The sequence below is a fragment of the Dermacentor variabilis genome, chromosome 6 (genome assembly GCF_050947875.1).
Source record: "Dermacentor variabilis isolate Ectoservices chromosome 6, ASM5094787v1, whole genome shotgun sequence".
Lineage (NCBI taxonomy): Eukaryota > Metazoa > Arthropoda > Arachnida > Ixodida > Ixodidae > Dermacentor > Dermacentor variabilis.
The window spans coordinates 12,295,651-12,317,991 of record NC_134573.1 but is presented as its reverse complement, the minus strand read 5'-3'; the positions used below and the strand labels follow the sequence as shown (position 1 = coordinate 12,317,991).

The 22,341-nt window shown below is 46.5% G+C and overlaps 1 protein-coding gene across 6 annotated transcripts in view; it reads left to right on the top strand.

The window, feature by feature from the left end:
* The window catches only part of LOC142584627 (uncharacterized), a 105,343-nt gene that overhangs the window by 60,047 nt on the left and 22,955 nt on the right, over positions 1-22,341 (top strand). For all 6 annotated transcript variants that reach the window (XM_075694777.1, XM_075694776.1, XM_075694775.1 and 3 more), the window contains one exon: positions 20,325-20,463. In XM_075694777.1, the coding sequence (XP_075550892.1) occupies positions 20,325-20,463 (139 nt within the window). The remainder of the gene's footprint in view (positions 1-20,324; positions 20,464-22,341) is intronic.

Genomic DNA, 22,341 nt, shown 5'->3' with positions numbered 1-22,341 from the left:
TAACATCAGCATCACTTCAGCAACAAGTTCATGACATATATATGGCCATTGTGCAAAAATAACACTGAGATATCATGCATAGTCATTGAAAGCAATGCCAGAAAGCTAGCACCACAAGCTTCACATTCCTATTTTAGTGCCTTGTTGAACAGAAGGCAGACAAATACCATCCCTATGCAAGTAAGTTGCACAGATTTCATGTCTACAACAAAACATGTCCTTTGCACAAAGTTTATGGCTAAAACAAAAAATCTGGATCAAATCCCAGTGGTGGTCGCCACATTTCAATGGAGCTGAAATGCAAAAAAGTTCATGTGCTTGTGTTGTGGCACTTTCCAAGTGGTCATAATTGATCCAGAATCATATCATGGTTTTGGAACGTAAAATCTCAGAATTCAAATTTTAAGAAAAATGTATATCTCTTGCACACTCACACAATTGTGCATTCAGCACAGGTCACACCTATACCTATAAAAGCCCAGGACTGTAGGCACAAGCTTGCTGGCTTGTGCCTCTTTGCAAGCTTGTTTGTCAAAGCATTTCTGTTTGTGTTATTCTTGTTGGACATGTGAAGCCTCCGACGATCCTTTTCATCATCCGACGATTCTTTCGCGCATGCCACACGTGAAGCACTCCAGCACAAGCTTGTCACAGAGCCCGTACTCTTTGGCAGGGTCCTTCGAAAGCATCAGCGTCTTGCCGCACACAGGACACGGCATAAGTCCAAAAAAGTCTTGTACAACGGATAAACCGACGATCGCAAATTCCGTTTTGCTGTTGTTGAATCCTCTTTCGTGTGATTACCCAGCAGCTCAAGCTTTCGCTCCGTTGCAGACTGCGACACCAGGCGCGTTTTCGCCTTGTCGGCGATCGCTGCACGCTTGCTTCTTTCTTAGGTCGTGAAAAAAACGGTATCTACACGGTCTGTGCCAACACGCGAGGCGTGGGTGGATGAAATGTATGCTAGACATACCTAGTTGCAGCTCTGAACTCGATCCGATAGAATCTTCAGGCAGACCAGCAACCGGCAACTCCGGGTGCATGACAAGCCTATCCATGTTCTGTCGCGCATTCCATGGCCGCCTTCGTGCCTTGCCGAACGCTTTACGCGTAGTAGTCTTCGGACGACGATCGCATCCAGCCATTCGGGCAGTGAAAAAGACACCTTATCGAACGTTGTCGAGAAGCGAGGGGCTGAACAAACGTTCAGAGTGGCCCGATAAAACCACAGAGAGAAGCACGTGGCGCGCACGAGAGCGACCAGCCTGTCGGGCACGCGGGAATCAGCACTCAAATGGTGCCAGACCAATAGGAGCAAGGCGCACGGGGGGCGTGCGTGCTTTGGCCAATCTGCGGCATGGGCGCATCCTTCAGAAATGACACGATAGCATCGGTTCCTCCTCACCTACGTCATTTTGAACCGGCGCAAAATACGCACAAAGAAAGCAGCTTCCAGACAAGCTCAACATGGCGCTCGCCGGCCAACGCGTTCGCAAATGATGACGGCGCGAAGTTCGAACATTTTTGGCAATTTTTTTTCTAATTTTTCTGACCCGTATAAGTGTTTTTTTATTATTATTATTATTATTATTATTATTATTATTATTATTATTATTTTCCGATTAAATTTAGGTTCTAGATTTCGCGGAGGGATTCTTGAATGTATAAACGTAGCGAAAATGCACTTTTCCGAAAATAGACTTCTTTGCGATTTTTTGTCATTTCAAGACCCGCGTCTCCCCTTAAGGGGAGACGCGGGTCTTTTAAGGGGAGACGCGGGTCTTGAAACAGCAGAAAATCACAAAGTAGATTGCCTTGAGTTTAATGAGAAGCTTCTTATGACACACTGTGTCGAAAGCTTTACTGTAATCAATAAACATGGCATCAAGCTGTCCTCTAAGGTTAAAGGGAAGCTGAAACACTTTTCGAAAAAAATCTGTTCTCCGCGGCATTCTACAGTTTTGAGTCCCCTGAACACGAATATCTGGTTCAAAAAGGGCGGAAACAAACGCAAGCGGCTGTTTTATCAAGGAAACGCGCACCAGCGCCTCATGGCATTGCGCGAACGCCGCTGTTGCCCGTGATTGGTCGGGGCCGCTGTGACGTCAATCGCAGCAGTCGCCGGTCGGCGCCGCCGCACGCCGCCGTTTCAGAGCGTAGCACGCTGTTCTGTTCTGGCTTCATAGCTGAGTTGTAAGCATTATGGAACGTTCTCGCTGTCTTGGACAGCTTGTATTTTCGCCGTACATGTTCGAACCGACAGCCGATACGGAAAACGATGGCGGCAATGGCGGTAACGGCCGCAACGACGATGTTGAGTGTGCCAACAGCGAGAGCTATTTTTGTGCACCTTCTCGCGCGTTGGAAATCTTAGCTGGTACGTATGTTTTTTTCTTTCATGTAGCTGCACGTTCCAATGACGGGAGAAAAAATGCGCTAAAGTGTCACTGGGAACTTGCTGCTGGAAGAATGCCGAAGCACTAACTTCTCATTAGATTGTAAACACGGGTGCAATTCCACGATGTCAAGCACCTTGCCGCTGCTTGTCTAAAGTCCCGTGGTTTTTTGAGTGTTGATACACAATCGCGAACATAAGTGCCGCGTTTCAAACCGCGCACATGCAGTCCTGCGAGGTACAGTCACGGAAGTTGCTTATCATACACATCCAGAGATTGCCAGAGGTATTATATGTGCAATATTCATACTATGGTTCGACAACTTTGCAATTGTGGCTCGATCAAGAATCGGTATGCATGCTCCATGCTAGTGTTGACATAAAGATATTAGGCAGTTTTAGCACCGCTGTGTAGTAAACACGATAACTGCAACCGTACGTCGAATGTCACTAGGCAAGCCTATACTCCATTTCACACCTCAGGTGCAACGCTGTGGAAGCTACGCATGAAGTCCGGTCACCAAAATTTATTACTGCGCGCGTTTCCGTCTATGCTTCGCAGCGTGCCAGCGGCGTTTGCTAGCGCGAGCATGCACGTGAACCTGCCGCGACGGGCAGCTTCACGAAAGAACATTTTACGAAAATCGCAAAAGAAAACAAACGTCAGCGGCGGCGGCGGCAGATCTCTCGTAGCGTCGTTCAGTAAAGCGCAGGACGGAAACATGCCAGCACGCCGGTTCGGCAGCTCGGTCGCCGCGAATGACGTCACTCTCGCCGGTTCTCTCCTCTGGCAACCACCTCACCCGGCGCTCCGGGAAGCGATGGGGGCGTGTCCGCGGGGGTGATTTAGAAAGCGATTTCCACCCCTTATATTAAAAAAAAAACAAAGAAAAAATTCGGAACCGTAAATTATTAGGTCGGTTCTTCCCAATCCCAGCATTCATGGAAATTGAAAACCGTTTCAGCTTCCCTTTAAGTGTGGATGCAATATCATGGGAGAATTCTAGAAGTTGTGCTACCGTCGAGAATCCGGAACGGATGCCATGTTGAGCATGCGAAAGAACATTATGTTCAGATAAGTACTCAATGATATATTTATGAATAATGTGTTCCAATAGTTTGCAAGATGTTGATATTAAAGAAATAGGTCTGTAGTTAGACATTTCCTGCTTATTACTGTCTTTGTGAATGGGAGCAACCTTACCACATTTCCAGAGTATTGGAACAGTGGATGATTCTACAGATTTCGAAAAAATTAGGGATAAGTACTGAGAGCTCCATTCAGAATATTGTAGAAACATATCTGGTATATTATCTGGCCCAGTACTTTTCATAGTATCCATCTTGAGTATAAGATTATGCACACCAGCTGAAGTGATTACCATACTAGGAAAAGGTGATGATGAAAGAACAGTGCAAAACGGGGGGGTGCGTCCATCATCACAGTGAACACTGATTTAAATTATTAAAGGCTTCAGTAATGCTAAGATCATCTGAGCATGGTTGATTGGCAATAATAAGGGGTGGGGAGCCCTGACTTGTTGGACTGATGAAGCATGACAAGGTGCTATTAAAATAGAAACTACTCGCATTTGACATACCATATTTTAATTTATTTTTAAGTGTGGACAATACTGAAGCTTTCATTGGATTGTTTGCATAAGGTTGTTTGTGCAGACGCCTGATGCGACGAATTAGGTGCATAATTTCACGTGTGTACCAAGGGTTCTTTGGATTGCGCTTTATACACTTGGTTGGAATGTAATCAGTTATGCATTGATTGACATTGAGCAAAAATGGCTCACTAACATGTTAACAGAGGAATGGTTCACGCAACTCGAAAACTCATCAAAACAGCATGCGAGTAACTGAGTTATGGAGTTGTCATCAGCACGTTCAAAGTTTAATACCTTCTGATGTGAAGGAAGCTTAAGCATAGTTGCTAAATTCAAATAAACAATGACCCCCTTTTGGTCCGACAGACCTTCGACAATATTACAATCGTAACCATTTTGTCTAATTTGCTCATTTATGAAAACGATCTAAAATTGAGCTTTCATGGGTTGCGGTATTCACAATTTGCATCAGATAGAAATAGTCATGTTAATCGAGTAATCACAAATGGCTTCGTGACGGCCACTCGCAGATAGCGTTGGCCAATCTATGCCAGGGGTGTTGAAATCGCCAGCAAGTAACATTTTACAACAGTTAAGTTTATGTTTGGTTATATAATCGGTAAGATCGGAAAAGACACAGATCCGTGTCAGGGGGTGGATAAGCAGCCCCTAAAGCCAAAGTGAATCCACAAAGCCTTATTTGGCACCATACAGATTCGCAGTTAAGACATCAGGCAATACTGTAAACTGTCTTGGTTCACAAAGAGTGCCACCGCGCCAGCCACTTCTATCTTTCCTGAGGACGCTGTGACCTGGTGGTAAAATTTCAGGATCTAAGATGTGTTTTCACTGCCACGTCCCAGCGAAGCTTCGGATATCTTAAGGGGGGATGCGGCCCTTGAAAACCGAAAAAATCGCGAAAAAGTCAATTTTTGAAAAACCATATTTTTGGGTTGTATGTCTCATAAACTACCTGTTCTGTAATTATCAGCACCTAATTCAACCGTAAAGTACCAAAAATAACGTTACTTTTGAGGCCACCGCGGCTCAAGAAACATGTGCAAATGCCGAAATGAAGTCAGATTTCGCGCGCGCGCCATTCCCGGCCTATGCGGCCTGCCCACGCCATGTTGGTGTCGTTTTGACCGTGGATTGTTTGTCTCTGTTTTGCCGCCTTGCAAAATTGCATCGTCGGCGCGGTTGAGGCACTATTGGCATTTTCCCGCGATGTGATGCGGAGCGCTGATTGGCCGGAGCAGCGCGTTCAAATCTCGCGGGCTAAAGCGCGCCTGCCATTGGCTGCTACACGGGCAGCGGCGGCTGCTCCCTTTGATGCCGCTCTCGCATCGTTGTCGCCCCTTGCTCCGTCCGCCTCAACATGAGCTTGCGCGATGCTCATCGCCTTGCGCTACCTTTTAGATTATTTGCTCAGCTTTCTTTTCTCTCTAGTTCTTCGCTGCGCGCGATGCCGGCAAAGCCCAAGACAGTGCAGATGTTCGGTGCACGGGAGCGCGATATGCGTCTTGTACAAGCATCGAACTTCCGATCGCCCGCAGCGAGTGCCGACTGCGTAGACGCTTTTCAGCGGCGGAACTGTGCTTTCGGCTGTCGCCGGTCGAAAATTCGACACACTGAGTGTGCCTGGAGCCGCAAGAGCTAATTAGAAGCTCCGCAGGAGCTTTCTAATAAAAATACACCTGTGTTCAACTTTAAGGCCTGTTTTCTCGGAAATTCGCCACTAGTAGGGCTGGGGAAGGCGATATCTCAAGAACCGCTCTTCAGATTTGTATGCCTTTTTTTTTTTTTTTTCTGTTCCTGAATGACTTTGCCAGGGGCTAACAGGCTTCTTTTTTTGAAAGCTGGTGCAGTTAATTTATAATAAGGAATTAATTTTGGTGAATGTGGTCATTACTGGCTACATCAAATTCAAAGTTGTTTTAAAATTTTTTGGGAGGGGAAGTTAAAGAAAAGGGCTCTTTAGCCCCCTGGGATGTCTATCAAGGAAGAATTTCAGCTTCCTACGATGTCCTGGCATTTCTTCAGGCTCTTCCTCAGGCATATACATGAATCACCTAGTTAGACCTCAATAACTCTGGAACTAATAAACATATCTTCGTGAAACTTTGCAGTTCCTCATAGTTCGGTGGTGTGCACGTACCCTGAAAGTTTCATCTGGATATCTTAAAAAATAAGAAAGTTCGGCCTCCACGGTAGCCCTTAAGGTCCCGGGCAATGCTGGCTTTCGTGGCTCCGTGCCGGTTTTCCGCTTCCTCGATAATATTCAGCTTATTGCCAAGCGACAGAACTGTCCGCTTTGTGGACATTGTGTGTCGCGTTGCTCCACACAACTCAAAACCTGCGCTGTACGCTGGTCGCCAGGATTACGACGAAGAACACGTGCGATAAACCTAGGCCTCTCCGTGCTACCTTGTCGGCGATCTGCTGCTTGGAAACTGGAAGGAGAGAAACGCTTCTCCAACGCGACAAGAGGCGATGCCGCCGAGAAGAGAGGGAGAAAGTTATTGTGGAGAAGAAAAGGCGCTACTCCCGCACAGTGAGCGTCGCGGGCGGCTGCTGGTGGGGGGGAGAGAAACGAGCGATGAGACGAGGCAGGGAAGAAAGCTTGCGCCGGAGCGAACTGGTTGAGCGGTGCCAACCGCTCCGCATGCAAAGAAGCAGAGCGAGGAAAGAGACCCGTGGCACTTTTATTTCGTCTGCCGTTCTGACCCGCGCTTCACGAAGGTCGTCGAATAATGTGGATCAGGCGTAAAATTGTGTCGGATAACCGGGGTTTCTAATGCATTGCTGCTTCTATGGGGACTTAGCCGGGACTGCGCTAATAAGTCGTAAAACCCGGTTCATCGCAAAACCGGGGTTCCACTGTAATTAATTTAGGCACTTCAATAAATATTCGTTTTTTACTATTATTCTGCAAGTTTATTTGGCTATGGAAAGGCTACTTTACAATTTTTGTATTGAAACTTGCAGGCCTGCAAGTTTATTTGGCTACGGAGAGACTACTTTACTACACAATTTTTGTATTCATTCAAACTTGCAGTGTGAATGTGATCTATTGTTGAGTAGCCTTTACGGAATCTATATTCACACTATGAATCAGGGGATGGAGAAATGTGCGGAATATAACCAACCCTTATATATAGCTCTCATTGATTACGAGAAAGCGTTTGATTCAGTCGAAACCTCACCAGTCATGGAGGCATTGCGAAATCAGGGTATAGACGAGCCGTATGTAAAGATACTGAAAGATATCTATAGCGGCTCCACAGCCACCGTAGTGCTCCATAAAAAAAGCAACAAAATCCCAATAAAGAAAGGCGTCAGGCAGGGAGATACAATCTCTCCAATGCTATTCACAGCGTGTTTACCGGAGGTATTCAGAGACCTGGATTGGGAAGAATTGGGGATAAAAGTTAATGGAGAATACCTTAGTAACTTGCGATTCGCTGATGATATTGCCTTGCTTAGTAACTCAGGGGACCAATTGCAATGCATGCTCACTGACCTGGAGAGGCAAAGCAGAAGAGTGGGTCTAAAAATTAATCTGCAGAAAACTAAAGTAATGTTTAACAGTCTCGGAAGAGAACAGCAGTTTACGATAGGTTGTGAGGCACTGGAAGTGGTAAGGGAATACATCTACTTAGAGCAGGTAGTGACCGCGGATCCAGATCTTGAGACGGAAATAACCAGAAGAATAAGAACGGGCTGGGGTGCGTTTGGCAGGCATTCTCAGATCATGAACAGCACGTTGCCATTATCCCTCAATAGAAAAGTGTATAATAGCTGTGTCTTACCAGTACTCACGTACGGGCCAGAAACCTGGAGGCTTACGAAAAAGGTTCTGCTTAAATTGAGGACGACGCAACGAGCTATGGAAAGAAGAATGATGAGTGTAACATTAAGTGGGGATAAGGAGAGAGCAGATTGGGTGAGGGAACAAATGCAAGTTGAAATCAAGATAAAGAAATGGGCATGGGCAGGACATGTAGTGAGGAGGGAAGATAACCGATGCTCATTAATGGTTACGGACTGGATTCCAAGGGAAGGGAAGCGTAGCAGGGGGCGGCAGAAAGTTGGGTGGGCAGATGAGATTAAGGAGTTTGCAGGGACGACATGGCCACAATTAGTACATGACCGGGGTAGTTGGAGAAGTATGGGAGAGGCCTTTGCCCTGCAGTGGGCGTAATCAGGCTGATGATGATGTTGATGAAACTTGCAGGCCACTGGAACAGGCACATGAAGTGGTAAATGTAGTTTCTCATGCTGGTTAAGGGGCAGTACATGGCTTTATAACAAGCTTTTTCTCGTTTTCAGGGAGGGCACAGTCCTATATTTCGTATGGTCATTCTCGGGAAGAATAGATCTACAAGATGTCATTGATACTGCTGTAGCTGCATTCTAGAAAAAGTTTCGGCTGCCTAAACTTCAAATGTGTTTTTCTCAGTTCCATAATTTTACACACCCCTCTCAGTCTTACAGGGCTTTCTCCTATGATGTTGTTGAGTGGCAATAAGTTTGGTATCGTCATCATCAGCCTATTTTATCTCCACTGCAGGACGAAGGCCTCTCCCTGTGATCTCCAATTACCCCTGTCCTGCTAACTCCAACTAGCACCCGCAAATTTTCTAATTTCGTCGCACCACCTACCGTATAAACCGGAATATAAGTTGAGAGTTTTTCTTAAAAACAGCGAGTGAAAGTGCCCCTCGTCTTATATAGCGGCCATTAGCAGAATGTGAGTCGCAGTCTGGCAAGCCGCGGCGTACCTGTTCGCGAACGGATAGCCAAAGCCGTATCGACATCCAAACGCGATTGCTTGTATTGTTTTTTTCGTTCCCTGGCTGTTAGTCTTCGCGTGCGCTGTTTTGTTTTACCTCGTGTGCAATTCCGCGTTAGCAATGAGTAGCGGCACGTGGAGGCAGTTTAGAGCGGCTTTCAAGAAAGTTGTAGAGTTCACTGAAGCGAACGGGAACCTGGCCGTTCAGCGCCTGTTTCGGAGAAGAGCATGCAGTATTGGCGCGGACAGAAAGATAAGTTGTTCGCGTGCAAACCGAGCAAAATGTCCTTTCACGTACGTCGTGCAGTACATCCTCAGCTTGAGGACGCACTTGCGGACTTTGTGCAGCACCTTCGTGCGCGATGACTACCCGTGATTGTGCATTCAATGCAAAGCTTTGGAGTTTGCGCGCGAAGCCAGACTACGCCAAGAAGAGTTCAGCGCACCGAAGTCATGGGTGCATCGTTTTATGAGACGCAAGGGATTTTCTCTTCGCCGCCGCACATCTGTATACCAGAAGCTGTCAGAGGAGTTTACCGATAAGCTCGTCAACTTCCAGCGGTATGTGATTCGAGAGGAGCACGATTACATGCTCAGACAAATTGGAAACGCTGCCGAGATCCCTGTCTAGTTTGATATGCCTTCGGCTACCACGGTCAGCGAACACGGCACCAAAGAAGTGAAACTTCTGTCGACAGGAAGTGAGCACTCGCGCTTCACCGTCATGCTTGCGTGCACGGCAGATGGCAGAAAGTTGCCTCCTTTTGTCATTTTCAAAAGAAAAACCATGCCGAAGGAAGCCTTCCCTTCAGGTGTTGTGTGCGTGAGTGAGAAGGGGTACATGCACGAGGCTATGATGATTGAATGGATTCGCGTGGTGTGGAATCGCCGGCCCGGTGCACTGCTGCGTCATTGGAGCATGCTGGTTTTGGATGCGTTTCGCGGTCACCTGACAGAATCAGTAAAGCGCGCGCTCACGTAAGCTAGGACCGACCTCGTCATCATTTCTGGTGGAATGACGTCTACCCTTCAGCCACTCGTTGTCGTACTAAACAAGCCCTTTAAGGACAGAGTGCGACAGGAGTACAATGAGTGGATGGCCGGCAACAATCCGAAGACGCCAACAGGTCGCCTACAAAGGCCTCCGCTTGCAACCGTCTGCAGCTGGGTGTTGTCGGCCTGGCGTTCTTTGCTAGATGCCATGGTGCGCTGCATAAGCAACAAGCTAAATGGAACCGAGGACGACGCACTGTGGGAGGCGCTGAACGACAGAATCGTCTTCCGACGATTCTGATAAAAGTTCGCACTATAAAGTCGCAGCTCCGGTAGTCCAGGGACGCAGCCGATGTTGCAAATACAGTCAACGACTGAATTTTCGGATGCCCAAATTTTCGGACATGCCTGATATTTCGGACGTCTTCGCGGCACCGCCACGAGCCCCATAGAATCAATGTATAAGGACATCTGAAGTTTCGGACACTCGAACCCCCCGCCGTCCAATTTTCCGGACTTTTTGACGCGACGGAAGCTCCTTTGGCTCCTCGCGCAGCGCCCTTGCGAAGGAAATCGACTTGCAGCCGAAGCATATCACCGCTTTGAACCACAACTAGCCGAATCTAGCCGTCCCACACCGATTTGGTCTGGCCACGCTGGCTATGTTTAACGGCGCACTTCCGCCTCCGGCAAAGTTTCCGGAGCAACGCCATTTCGTTTGTTTACGCCAGCCGCATTTTGGCTAGCGTGGTGTGTGGTTGTGCTGTTCAAGTGTGCTCTGCGACGCTAGACCTAAGTGCTTCGACGCTCGTCAGCGAGCTCCACTGTTCGCAACTTGAGGATTTCGCTTGCCTTCGATGGCCCCCACTCCGTCTTCGTCGTCCTCGCCGATGGCATCGAAGCGCAGAAAGCAGTACCGTCGGTTAACGATGGAGAAGCTGCCATTATTAAGCAAGTCGTGAGCGGCCGATCCCAAGCTGGCGTGAGCAAGGAGTTCGGCATCAATGGACGACGTGATCAACGACCTCCGCTCTGCTGGGGTTTCCATACCCACGGAAATAACTTTCGAACAGTTTGTTGACGCTGACAACGAGCTCGACTTCTGCGCGAAACTGGCTGACGAGGAAATAGTCCGTCAGGTTGTGAGGGATTCAGAAGACTCCGATGTTGAAAATGAGGAGCCAGTGCCTGCGCCGACTACAAGCGCCGAGTTGACGCGTGCACTGTTGATTCGTTCATCGGTGTACAGTGCTGACGTGACCCTTGCTCAGATCGAGGCAAATATGATCGCATGCAACTGGAACGCCGTCCAAACAACAATCAACAAGTTCTTTAAGCCAATGCAGCAATAACACTGGCCGCCCGACAATGCACATGTACATAATAAACCGGCAGTCGGCTGCATACAGAGTTTTTGAACGCCTGTTTTTATAGCCACTTCACTGATGCTTTGGCAGGGTTTCGGAAGCGTGGTACTTCGCCCTTTACCTCAAGATCCGATAAAAAAAAGAAAAAGTGCTTTTTTTTTTGCATGCATTCATTTTTTCGGACTGCCTGAATTTTCGGACGTTTTTACGTTCCTTAGAGGGTCCGAAAAATCAGTCGTTGACTGTAAATGCGTTTCAGCAATATTTGCTTCTTTTCTGTTTTTTTTTTTTTTTCTTCACTTCAAGGTCAGGGGGTCGACCTATATTCCCACTCTACCTATATACGGTTTATACGGTAGTCCTCTGCCCTTCTTCTACTGTGCTTCCCTTCTCTTGGTACCCATTCTGTCACCCTAATGGTCCAACAGTTATCTAACTGGCACATTACATGACCTGCCCAGTGCCATTATTCTCTGTTAATGTCAATTAGAATATCGTCTATACCCGTTTGCGCTGATCCAAACCGCTCTCTTTCTGTCTCCTAAAGTTATGCCTAGCATTCTGCGTTCCATAGCTCTTTTCGCGGTCCTTAACTTGTTCTCAAGCTTCTTTGTCAGTTTCCAAGTCTCTGCGCCATATGGCAGCACCGGTAAAATGCGCTGATATTATACTTTTCAATGATAACGGTAAGCTCCCGGTCAGGAGCTCACAATGTCTGCCGTACGCGATGCGATCCAAACTGTTTTTATTCTTCTGTGAATTTCCTTCTCATGGTCAGGGTTCCCCGTTCTTAGTTGACCTAGGTAAACGTACTCCTTCACAGACTCTATAAGCTGACTGGTGATCCTGAACTCTTGTTCCCTTGCCAATCTATTCATCATTATCTTTGTCTTCTGCATATTAATATTCAAGCTCACTCTTACACTCTCTCTGTTAAAGTCTTCAATCATTTGTTGTAACTAGTCTGCTGTGTTGCTGAATAGAACAATGTCATAGGCAAAATGGACGTTGCTGAGGTATTCGCCGTCGATCCTTACTACTAAACCTTTCCAGTTTAATAGCTTGAATAATTCGAAGCACGCAGTGAATAGCATTGGAGAGATTGTCTCTCTTTGTGGGACGCGTTTCTTTAAAGGTGTCTTCCTGCTTTTCTTGTGTAGAATTATGGTGCCTGTGCAATCTCTGTAGATATTTTCCATGGCATTTACCGTATTTACACAATTGTAAGTCGAGCCCGCCATATCGCGTGACAGGACAAAAAAAAAAAAGAGCATACCTGAGAGCGGCATTCGATAATGAAAATTTATTAGTAGTTGACATTGTCACTGGACTACTCGTCTTCACTAGTGCTGCCATCGTCATCGTTGCTGCGGTCCCACAGCGCGTCCTGGTCCAGCAAAATTTCAAATTTGGCAAACGACCGCACCTCGACGTCTTGTGGAACAGCAGCCCACGCCGAATGCACCCAACCACATGCAGCCGGCAGGGATTTTGACAGGTCCAGTTGGCGTAATTTCACGGTCTTATGCCGCCAGCCACTCGTACTCACGGCGGAGCAGGGCCTTAAAATTAAGGCGAATGTCTGGGCTTGTTTCATGACCATGTCGCACTTCACTGGCAGGGACCGATCACGCATTTCAGCGACGTACGTTGCAAGCTTAGCCTACAGCTCCGGAAAGCGTCCAGACTTCTACATGTGGCAAATTTCTCACTTGCCGTCACAGGTGAAAATTTCGCTTCACTGCAGTCGCCACTCTCTCACCACCTGTTCAGAAACATCGAAATTGCGGCCCGCTGCGCAGTGATTTGTTTCTTCGGCATAAAGGATGGCAGCCCTCTTGAACGCTGCTGTGAACGAGTGCTGTATGATTAGTGAGCCTGGAGCACACATGACGACTGGGGAAGCATACAAGTAGCACGTAGCCAGCAGTCAAGTGGAACGGGTCAAGCCAATGCCTTTCGTCAAACTATACAGAAAGCTAAGCGCAACAGGGAAAGAGAAACCTGCAAGCGGTGTCTACTCTTCCAGAACTACCAATAGTCCCCTTCCCCGCAAGCGCCGCCGTTCTTAGGGTGCCGACGCGAATAGGAACAGCGGCGCTTCCATCAACTATTGACCCCCTCATGAGTGTTGCGTGCACTGTAAAACTCTCCAAAATGTTGAAAAAACCTTCCAAAAAGCAAACAAACACGCAAGATAGCGAAAAGCTACGGGTAGGGCCATAGAGAAAACATAAAATTGTAACTACGTTGTAGCTCCCGTTGTTCTCACTTTTTTGGTGGGTACATGTTTTGGTTTCGATTGTAAGTCGACCCCCCAACTTCGTACTTTCAAATTTTAATAAAGTGGTTGGCTTCCAATTCTGTCAATACGGTACATATAAGCTGTCTGTACTCCTCGATTATGCGATGTCTTTTTGACTGCTGGTATCTCTACTGAATCAAGTGCTTTTGCATAATGTATGAAAGCCATGTAGAGAGGGTTATTGTACTGTGCGGATTTCTCGATAACCTGATTAATAGACAGGTTTAGAATGGAGTTTGTCGCCTTATGTACGTTAAGTGTAAGCACCTTTACAGGAAACTACAGTGCGTCTGCTTTCAAGTCCTTTAGCTTACCTTACAGAAACGCAAACGTAAAGAAAACATATCCAAGCGAAGAGGGTCCATTAGCAACCGTCCTGCTGTTGCTATGTGGTTGTGCTATGCACTCATAACCAACCTTTCAGGTGAGTTTAGAGAAAGCGAAAGCTCATTTCAACGGTTACTGGCGATCAGTGTGGGTGAGAGCGTAGCCATCACGAGAATTCACGCTGAAGCGGGAGCCATGGGTGGCGCCAGTTCGACAGCGTTATTTCTCAGTGTCCGTAAACGTTATAAACTCGCCAAACAATGTGCGTTATCATAGCGCGCGTAAACTGCAGAAGCCCAATGAAGTTCCGAGCATGCGCAATGAGGACGACGCTACTTCTTTGCGTACGCAATGCTTTTAAGTTGTGTTGCAAATGCTGAACTAAAACTGTCCAATAACGTGGATGTGATCCATTGTAGAGTATCCCTTCCTGAAGCCAGCCTGTTCCCTTGGTTGACTAAAGTTCAGTGTTGCCCTTATTCTATTCGAGATTATTTTGGTAAATATTTTATATAATACTTGGGAGTAAGCTAATGGGCCTATAATTTTTCAATTCTTTTAACGTCTCCCTTTTTGTGGATTAGTGTAATATTTGCATTCTTCCAGTTTTATGGGACCCTTGCAATCGGTAGACACTTCGTATGGTATCTGTGTATTCATATTGAAATTATCTTAGGGGCGATGCTATTGCACTAACTGTAGCATCACTTTTGCAAGTTATGATCAGAAATGATGAGTGAAAATAACACTCTCAGCACAGGTTGGTCACTTTCTCACCTTTATAATGCTTTCAAACAAATAAACATAGCATCACCCCCTAGAACAAGCCTTTGGCATTAGGGCCATGCACTTGCTTTCTGTGTTAAGCAAGGCAAAATTGCCAAAAACCCTCTAAGAAGCACCCATCAAGTGTGTTTTCAAATGTCAATATTTCTCAACCAGAGTAGCTATCGAAAGACCAATTATTGATTTGAAATCTGCATGAAAAAAGAATCGTAACAATGGAGTTTAGTTCAGATTGAACCAAAAATACATTGTCGAACCCACGTCCGCCCTAAGGGGTTGCGGTAGACTTCTAAGATCTTTTTTTTTTTTTTTTTTTTAAAGCAATTTGGATGAAATTTGCACAGTTAATGTATTGTTAGCAGCCGATTCTGAAAATGCAACTTTTTTTCCCAGGATAAGTGACTTTCATGACATCTGAAGCACGAGCTCTTCCATTTAATGCCAATTAGCTAATTAACACCACCTTGCATAGTACCGTATTTACTCGCATAATGATCGCACTCGCGTAATGATTGCACCCCGAACTTGCCGCTGCAATATTTCACGTGCAGAGTCTAGCTAAGAATGGTCGCGCTTACCATCTGTCGAATGCTACGCGAACGACTCTTCAAGACAAACCAAGCGGTCTGCTCACACCAAACATTCTTAAGTAGATGCCTCATTTCATTACTTTCACCACTTTCCGCACTTCCATGACAAAAAGAGGTACAACCAAACGTGCCTTTATTATGTGTCGGCTTTATAATGGTTGTGGTCAACAACAACAAAAAAGGCGCCTTTCGATTCTTCTCATCTGCACTCATGGGCATACAACAAATGGCGAGCGGCAGTGATAGTAGCCACGTTTACACTGATACGTCAAAAGCGTACCTTATTCATATGCCAACGTTTGTAACACAGCTAAGATATTCACCCACCCTTAGCGCAGACGTGTGGTATTAGGATAATAGTGGAGACAGATGCCGCAGTTTCCGCAGCATGCCCGCCATGTGTTTCTATGTCACTGGCAGCTAAGCGCGCCCATCTGTTTCTGCCCCCTCAAAGTGAACATGGCTACGTTATTGCCGCAAACTTGCAGATATTAACGATATTATTTATTACTGTTACGGAAGAAACTGTTTCGATGCACGTAATGTACCCGCGAGAAGAAAAAAAACATTGCGTTCGGCGCATTCAGCTTGCTCCGCCGGCCGCCATTTTTGTTTTGGTTTCCGCACCCACATCCCGCAGCAAACGCGGGACGAAAAAACACATTTTTTTTTTTTTTCACGGGAAATTTAACCCCCATAATGATCGCACCCCTGAATTTGCGTCAGTTTTTTTTCTGACCAAAAAGTGCAATCATTATGCGAGTAAATACGGTAAACTGCAGCCCACGGAATCTATTCTGAATGTTCATCGTGTGTCGTAAGGTATAAGCCATTGTTTTAGGCCAATTGGAAGTGATGTTATAGGTTGTCAAACTTAGTCTTAAAAAAATTTCCCATCTTGATACTAAAACAAAATGAATAATTTTCAAAATTGTCTCAAAAAAGTGTAAAAAAATACTTCCTGACACACCAAATCTGTTTATCTTACTAGGGGAAAAAAAGTTATTGGGATAGCCCAAGTAGAACAAAAGATGCACTCCGGCAAGCAGGAAGGCATGAAAATTGTTTTGGGAAATCAAGGAAAAACGTTCCAGCACATCTTTACTCCAGGAAAAACAACCGTAATTCATCAAAATGCACCACAAGCATAGTCTGGATGCATCCTGGTTTCATGTTTCTTCACCAGTTTTCCAAGTTCCAGTGAGGCTGTCCATTTCTTGCTGGAGCTGATGCTGCTGCGGCGGTGATCCTTCTCTTGCTCTCTTCGAGCCAGTGCCTGTGACAGGCATGTCCTCCATCTGCGCCAAAATTGCTGGCGCGGAATGGAGATTTCCGGTTTTATTGGGGGAGGCTACCCTCGGATACCAACTATATTGTTTATTGAGATAGGTTACTGAAATTTTCAGGATAGACTCATAGCAAAAGCATTAGTAGAACTACAAGATTTCATGCAGTTATGTTGACTGGTTCTCAAGTTGCAGCAACATGTCAGAATCGTGCACTTGGTTTTCTCATTCCAGGCCTGGAGAATTTTCGAAAGGTGCTGCAGCTGTGAAATTCACTATGATGATTCCCAGATGGATACCTCAGGGCAGGACAGAGCCCGTTTTTTAAAATTTCCTTGCTGAAAAAATTTTAGGAGACCATTGAATTAGTGTTAGCGATTAAGATTTTATCAATCAAATTTTGATTAAATATCACAGACACAGTATATAAAAAAATGGGCTTGTCTTGCCCTCAGAAATTTATTCAGATACACAATAAAAAAAAAAACTTCTGGAAATCTGATGAGCGGTAACAGAGGCTGGAACAAGCAGCCTCACCAGCCGAAAAAGACATTTTGAGAAAATGAGCTTTGAAAGTTTTGAGCACATATATTGGTCTAAAACGACCCTGCAGCGTAACTGGAAATGTCCTTAGGCACTCTCCTTTTGCCGCCTTTCCGCCTTGCGATCGCTTCTTGGCCTTTTTTCAAGTGCAGAGAAGCTTTCTCGGCTGTCCGTTGAGTGGCCAAGTGGTCAGGGGTTAGCCCCACTAATGAACATAGCTGTCGGATGAACCTTCATCCCAGTCGCGAAGCATCGCTGCCGTGGGGTCCCGAATAGCAGGTCACCTAGGGCATCCATTTCCACAAGGAGAAATTTTTCACCTTCACTTGTAGTGGTGGCAGCTTCAGCGTTGCGCCCCATTGCTTGAAATTTTCGCTCCATCGCTGACGTAGCGCCAAGTCCTCATTACACAGCACAGCAGCACAGTCCTCTTTGCACAGCAGCAACCAGCAGAGCTTGTTTTTGGAGTCATACCAAATTGCAGACTTTGTCACTAACCCCCGTGAATCGTGCACTGACCCCAGGTCTGCTACATGTCTTCAGAAGACTGCTGCTGGCTGGCCTCGGGAAGAAAAGCACCCACAGCGATGAACTTTAGCTAAAGAGAAAAGGAGCTCATTCTGGACCTCAAGCAAAAAAAAAAAAAAAAAAGCTGAAACTTCACACCAAGATTCTGGAAAAGCCAACCACGTGCCCCGTAAGGAGCACCTGTTTTATTTTTTTTCATCCAGGCTAACGGGGCATGCTGTCTTTCTCACCAAAATTTTATGCTGCTTTTTGAGAAGGCACACTGCCTTCTTCAGGCACAGGCTCCTCAGGTTCATGTACTGAGGGGCCTCTTGAACCGCCTTTTCGGGGATCTCCTGACAACATTTGTGCACCCAGGTGTTGTCAAGGCAGGTCATTCATTGCTGTAAGTTGACTATGGAGCTACAGAGAACCAGAAAGGCAATGAAAACATAGTCATTGACAGCACAACCTACTCTGCGGTTGAGACACTGAGCTGCATTGGGAGAGAGCTGTTCTCTGCTGCATGTCTATACTTAACGGTAGCATGCTACAGTCACCGACCTTTTATTCGGACCTCACGGGGACTGCGGAAATGTCCGAATAAACAGGTGTCCGAAAAAGCAGATTAAGAAAAAAAAATGAAATCCTTTATTTCCACGCACTTATTCGGGCTCGGCAGTAGGCTTGAAGAAATCGTGAATGCGCCGTTGCACACTGTTCCGTTTACGCGCAATCAGATAAGCCTGAATCTCGGAGAGGGTCGTGCATCACTATAGGCGGCTGAAAGCACAGTCACTGTTTGTGCACGCTCCGCGTGCGACGGCAGCGTAGCACATAGTGCGTCATCTTCCGACTCGGAGTCATCGTCCGGCGGTGCAGCAGAAACCTGACGAATGATCTCGCCGTCGTCGACTTCTGCGCATGTCAGTACAGCAGTGTCAGCACCTGTGAAACTGTCATACGAGACGGTGTCCGGAATCGCAATGCAACCACTGCGCAGCTCTTGGCAGAACATTTTCCGCGTTAGTAGGGAGCACATCGGAAGGTGACAAATCTTAGGCCTCCCGGCACCCGCTTGCCGGCATTCCCCAGCGAAGTCCACGCGGGCACTGTCGGCAACATTAGACACTTGACGCGATGTTTCTGTACGCTGCGTTATATCAGCGAAACCTCCACACAGCAAACAAAGCAAACACCACCGTGCCGACACCAGTCGCACAAACGAAAAACGTGGCCTGCTCGCAGCGTCGTGCGCGAAGAAACAAATAAGCTGCTACATTGTCTTGACATGGCTTACTAAGCTGAAACCGGTACTGCTGTAGAGCCACTCTATCGAACAAGGCAGAAACGATGACTATGAGCGGGGATTTGCAGTAGCGCCACTTCGTGGGGCAGCAAGGAGGCTCTGTTCACAACAAAAATGGCGTTCAGCAAGTCGAACTATGCGCCGGTCATAGTCGGTGCATGATGCTCTCTCGATCGAGTTGGCTTAAGGAGTGTCCGAAAAATCAGACGAGGGGTTGCAACGTGTCCGAACTTTCGGCAGTTGTTATACATTATGGTCTTTGGGAAGAATGGCAGTGCCGCGAAGCTGACCGAATAATCGGGCATGTCCGAATTTTTGGAGTCCGGAAAATCGGTCGGCGACTGTATTACATTCGCCATAAATTCCTGCTGAAAGAGGTCAATCTCGAGATGGCTGAAGTTGCTCAAGTACAAGCTCGTGAAACTGCTTCATTCAACAGCTTACGTGATTTTATTATGGCCTTCTCTGCTATCCTACCCCAGCAGAGTGGCGAATCTAAAGAAGCAATCGACGCACTTGAAGTCGAGTTTGCCAACTTGCAAGCATATCAGGTTCCAGCGGACATGTTGAATGAGCCAAGGTGCAACGTGCAGTGGTTGCAATTGGGAAATGTCGACCGATCGCTCAGGTTCCACAGAATTTCAGTGGTAATGCTGGGTATTCTCTCCATTCCCCACAGCAATGCTGAATGTAAGAGAATATTCAGCACTGTGAACAAAACTCCAACGGAGTTTCGCTTCTCTCCCTCCCCCCCCCCTCCCCTGGCCACGATAGTTTTACGAATTTCCAAATCTTCAGGTTGGCAGGTGTGCCTTAGTGGCAGCATGTGTTCCCATGGACAGGGAGGGTGTTGGATGATATACATCTCTTGTCAAGCTACGTACATTTTCAAGCAATAACTGTAGTTTGCAGTGTTTCAAGTATGGTATTTACCTAAATCTAATGTGTCTTTTTTTCTTCCTTTAAATAAAAAAATTTGGGCTAGAAATAGCCTACGCAGCACAACTGGACGCAAGAGCATAACTGCAATGTTTGCATGCTTGCCACATAACACGAATGAAGTGCGATTTAGGAACCTTCAATGTCATTTCTGTGTTCGTTTACTTTTACTACCTTGCACACATACAGAGTGGGCGTACCTATGTTTCAGAGGTGGGCTAGAATTGGGCAGATTGTACCAAATGTGTTTGCAAATGGCCAAATTCTGTAAAGCACTGTGTTGTGGCGGTCTCTTTTTCTGCGTCTTGTTTCTTTCAACCCATGGGATAATTCTATCAGTTTTGGCAGTCTCGTCAGGGTCGAATTACTGGGAATCGACTGTAGCAGTAAACGACAGTGGAGGACCCCCAGAACCAGTTTGAAAAGAGCTGTTTAGTTTGGTCGTGCCGTAGAAAAGCCTGTGCGTGCTGCTACTGGCAACTGGTGGCTGCAGTTCGGGGCCGGGGTCGTGCCGAGCGGAAATGATGCTCAGGCGAATATTCTGTTGCCGGTGTGTTTTTATGCAGATGGCTGTCTACAAGCCAGCCCGAGATGTCAACAAACCTAAGCGCCCTGGCACTGCCTTCATGCTCTTCATGGGCGACTTCCGGAAAGAAATGGCTGGCAAGGAACCGGAGGGTGGTGTGGCTGCACTTGCCAAGTTGGGTGAGTACTGGTGTACTGCCTTGAGCGTCTTTGCCAGCACCCATTTGCATCTGCTAGAGCGCCCATTCATCATCATCATCAGCCTGATTACGCCCACTGCAGGGCGATGGCGCCTCCCATACTTCTCCAGCTACCTCGGTCATGTACAAATTGTGGCCATGTTGTCCCTGCAAACTTCATCTCATCCGCCCACCTAACTTTCTGCCGCGCCCTGCTACACTTGCCTTCCCTCGGAATCCAGTCCGTAGCCCCTAATGAGCATCGGTTATCTTCCCTCTTCATTACATGTCCTGCCCATGCGCATTTCGTTTTGTTGATTTCAACTAAGATGTCATTAACTCGTGTTTGTTCCCTCACCCATTCTGCTCTTTTCTTATCACTTAGTGTTAGACCCATCATTCTTCTTTCCATAGCTCGTTGCAGCGTCCTCAATTTAAGTAGAACCCTTTTTGTAAGTCTCCAGGTTTCTGCCCCGTACGTGAGTACTGGTAAGACACAGCTGGGTTATAAACTTTTCTCTTGAGATATAATGGTAACCTCCTGTTCATGATGTGAGAATGCCTGCCAAACGCACCCCAGACCATTCTTATTCTTCTGATTATTTCAGTCTCTTGATCCGGATCCGCAGTCACTACCTGTCCTAAGTAGATGTATTCCCTTACCACTTCCAGTGCCTCGCTACCTATTGTAAATTGCTGTTCTCTTCCGAGACTGTTAAACATTATTTTAGTTTTCTGTAGATTAATATTTAGACCCACTCTTCTGCTTTGCCTCTCCAGGTCAGTGAGCATGCATTGCAATTGGTCTCCTGAGTTACTAAGCAAGGCAATATCACCAGCGAATCGCAAGTTACTAAGGTATTCTCCATTAACTCTTATCCCCAATTCTTCCCAATCCCAGTCTCTGAATACCTCCTGTAAACATGCTGTCAATAGCATTGGAGAGATGGTATCTCCCTGCCTGGCGCCTTTCTTTATTGGGATTTTGTTGCTTTCTTTATGGAGGACTACGGTGGCTGTGGAGCCGTTATAGATATATTTCAGCATTTTTACATACGGCTCGTCTACGCCCTGATTCCGTAATGCCTCCCATGACTGCCGAGGTTTCGACAGAATCAAATGCTTTCTCGTAATCAACAAAGCTATATTATTGGTTATATTCCGCACATTTCTCTATTACCTGATTGATGGTGTGAATATGGTCTATTGTTGAGTAGCCTTTATGGAATCCTGCCTGGTCCTTTGGTTGATAGAAGTCTAAGGCATTCCTGATTCTATTTGTGATTACTTTAGTAAATACTTTGTAGGCAACTGACAGTAAGCTGATCGGTCTATAATTTTTCAAGTCCTTGACGTCCCCTTTCTTATGGATTAGGATTATGTTAGCGTTCTTCCAAGATTCCGGTACACTATAGGTCATGAGGGATTGCGTATACAGGGTGGCCAGTTTTTCTGGAACGATCTGCCCACCATCTTTCAACAAATCTGCTGTTACCTGATCCTCCCCAGCGGCTTTCCCCCTTTGCATAGCTCCCAAGCTTTTCTTTACTTCTGCCGGCGTTACTTTTGGGATGTGAAATTCCTCTAGATTATTCTCTCTTCCATCATCGTCACGGGTGCCACTGGTGCTGTATAAATCTCTATAGACCTCCGCCGCCACTTGAACTATCTCATCCATACTCCGCCCATTCACTGCATGCTTATTTTGGTGGCACATGCTCCAGGGTAGCGTTCCTAGCTGACTGGTGGGCAAAAATGACACCTCCTCCTCTCGGCACAGATTTAGAGCCACATCCTTTCGCGGGTCCTCCACAGTGATGGTCGGCAACCACAAGCGGATGCAATACTGCGACGCCATGTGCCCCCTCACGTGGTGTCG